The 2969-nt window shown below is 36.0% G+C and overlaps 1 protein-coding gene across 1 annotated transcript in view; it reads left to right on the top strand.

The window, feature by feature from the left end:
• The first annotated feature begins 909 nt into the window (after window positions 1–909).
• LOC103468141 (uncharacterized) overlaps window positions 910–2969 on the top strand; it is a 15186-nt gene continuing 13126 nt past the window's right edge. The window contains exons 1-2 of the mRNA XM_008415009.2: window positions 910–1215; window positions 1493–1585. Of these exons, the coding sequence (XP_008413231.1) occupies window positions 1493–1585 (93 nt within the window). The 5' untranslated portion in view covers window positions 910–1215. The remainder of the gene's footprint in view (window positions 1216–1492; window positions 1586–2969) is intronic.

The raw sequence follows: 2969 nt of genomic DNA, 5'->3' as shown, positions 1-2969 counted from the left end.
ATGGTTACAGTTTCTGAAGAAGACCGTGATGTTGGCATTAATCATTGCCTGACAGTAAAGATTAATGATTGCGAGGACTTTGATGAACAGGACTTTGAAATTAGACGTGCAGTAGCTCTCCAGTCTTATGTGGATCCCATTTTTAATGAATAACTTAAAAAAAGAAAAGAAATAGCTTCAGTTAGTAAGAACGGAATTTTGTGTATTTATGTTTATAAATCTTTGACCAACATGGTCTCCACTTGGACCATGTTGGTCTCAGTGGAGACTGGGACCAACATGTCCCAGTCTCCAGTCTGCACATTTGTTTATAAACAAATGTTTATAAACAAAGATGTTTATAAACATCTTTGTTTATAAATCAAAGATGTTCAGTTTTTTTTTAATCAAAAAAAAAGAATTTTTTAAAAATTAAAATTCAGTTTAATCAAACTGAATTTTTAAGGTTTAGAAAATTATTCTAAACCTTCTTTTTGCCTGATCTTTCATTTTGGTGACACTCCAAGATAATCACTGGCCCCCATTTAACCCTCTTTCAAAACTTCCTGGATGCACCCCTGCTCAGCAGGAAGCATTTAATATAAGCTTTAATATGCAGGCGTAGGTACCTGTTCAGTATTTTTGAATATAACGCACTAAATTAAACTAACTGAAGGCTTAAACACTGCGGGTAAATATTGTTATTTCAAACTCTTGTTTGCTCATTTTAATTACATTTGCAGGTTAGGAACTTCGAGAGAGATGAATGTATAGGACATCTATGCTCTCAGTTTCATGGCTTGTTTTTAACCACAAATGAGAATGGATGGCCAGATGAAGCGCATGCCAGTGCGTGTGATGTAATGCACGCACTGGCATGCGCTTCATCTGGCCATCCATTCTCATTCTCATGCACGAGGAGTTCCACAGCTCCATAAATCCGTGCGGGATGGAATGGATGACGAGAACTAAAACTAAATTCAATAAATTAGACTCTGGTGTTTGTCAGATTAGTTTGAGGCGGTGCGCCTGCCCGTGTGGAAGCACGGTGATAGGCTAAAGATGACATCACCCATAGCTGCTCTATTTGTGGAAAGAGGATGAGCTCATCACTTAGAAGCAGAGCAGAGTCAGAGCAGCCAGTTTCCAGGCAGCTGCTGCAGACTGTGAGTTTGTTCATCAGCCTGCAAACAGAGAGGAGGCTTCTGCTCCTACAAGAGGAAGACGCTCCACACAGTAAGCAATGTTTGTTTTAAAAATAATCTTTGCGCATGCGGGAAATGACCAGCAGAACAATGACTATTTATAATTTGCTTGCTGTTTAAGATAGCTACAGGAAAAGCTCAATAATTCTCCTTCTGATCCAAGAAGGAAAAACGTGAATTGCGTCATTTATTCATGCTACTCATAATCCTAGCGACTAAGAAGATGATGCATGAATAATATTCTGCTTTAAAAAAAAAAAAAAAAAGAATAAATGCCACCATTTAGCTTAGATGTTGTGACACTGCAGATGGTCTGGTCCCGAAACGCAGAGGCAGAGCGACCCCAGCTGTCCGTCATCCTGCCGTGGCTCTACCTCGGAGCGGAGCGCGACGTGACGCAGGTAAGAACCAAAACAACGATTCTGCGCAGTGCCTGGTGCCGCTACTAGCGGCGCATCCACAAAGTTCTTAGAGGGGTCCGATCTAGGTTTTCGCATCCACCTGAATAATGTGTAGTTGCGCCACTGCCGTGACTGATTAGTTTTTCAAGAACAATCTAAAACAGGACTTAATCAGTTAATAAATAGCTTTTCCCCCATTTCATATTGTTTCTGAGCTGTTCGCCCCAGTAAAAAAAATGTGTGCTTTAGTATACTAAATTTGAACATATTTTAGCATACTTTGATTGATGTACTTAAACTACTATTTTGGAACAACTAATTTTGTACTTAGTATACTTTAGTAGTACTTAAGTTGTATAAAATTACAACTTTTAGTATACTTGGTATACTTAACCATACTTTTTTGGAACAACTTCAAGTTGTACTTAGTATACTTAAAGTATACTTTTAAATGTAATATTCAACAGCTTAATTTTTATATTGAGTGTACTAATTCTGTCATAGAATTATATTAAAAATATACTTTTAATATATTTTAAATATACTACTAATATATAAGTAATGTATTTAAATTCGACTTAATTTTTATTTTTGATTTACTGCTATTGCTAATAAAGTACAATTTTAATGACTCATAAGTCTTTATTCATACTTTGTACATTACATGCATAACTACACTGCAGTACTTACATTGTTCTAGGCTACAATTATATGGAAAGATTAATTACACAAGATGCCCAAGGTAATTCAAATATTTTGTTTTATTACCTACATTTTAAAATTGTCAAATTTTTCTCACAACTTTATGAACTTTACATAAATTATCAGTTTACACATCTGAAGTGAACACAATGAACATGACAATTTAAGTGTGACAATAAAACATGAAAATGAGGATCAACGACATTCCCATTCACTGCACCACTGCACCTTACGGAAACCTACAAAAAAGAATAATAGAGCAATTAAACAGAAAGCATTTGTATTTAAAGAGAACAGAAAAATGGCAAATAAAAAAATAATACTTACAATTTTAAGACTTGCTGTGGACTCGCCGTGTATGTGACATCATAAGAACTGATGATGATTGGGACCAGATGCCTGGGTTGGAAAAACATTTCTGGGTGTCTTCTTTGCCTGTTTATGTTAGAAGTAGAAAAAAAATAGTCAGCAATGTCATAGAATCAGTTGATGTTGGCATTAACTGTGAGGCTGTTTTAAGTGTCCATGATCTGAACACACTGATCCTTGCAGGGTGGGGGGTGGGGTGGAGTGGGGGAGGCTGGTGGTGCCCATCTCCAGTAGTCATCAGATAATTTTTTATTGTATGCAATTTTAATAAATATTAAAAGATTATTAAGGCACTTAAAATTAATACTTTTTA

The sequence above is a fragment of the Poecilia reticulata genome, linkage group LG8 (assembly GCF_000633615.1).
Source record: "Poecilia reticulata strain Guanapo linkage group LG8, Guppy_female_1.0+MT, whole genome shotgun sequence".
Lineage (NCBI taxonomy): Eukaryota > Metazoa > Chordata > Actinopteri > Cyprinodontiformes > Poeciliidae > Poecilia > Poecilia reticulata.
Note: the sequence above shows the minus strand (reverse complement) of the source record. Positions and strands in the feature narration are given on the sequence as shown.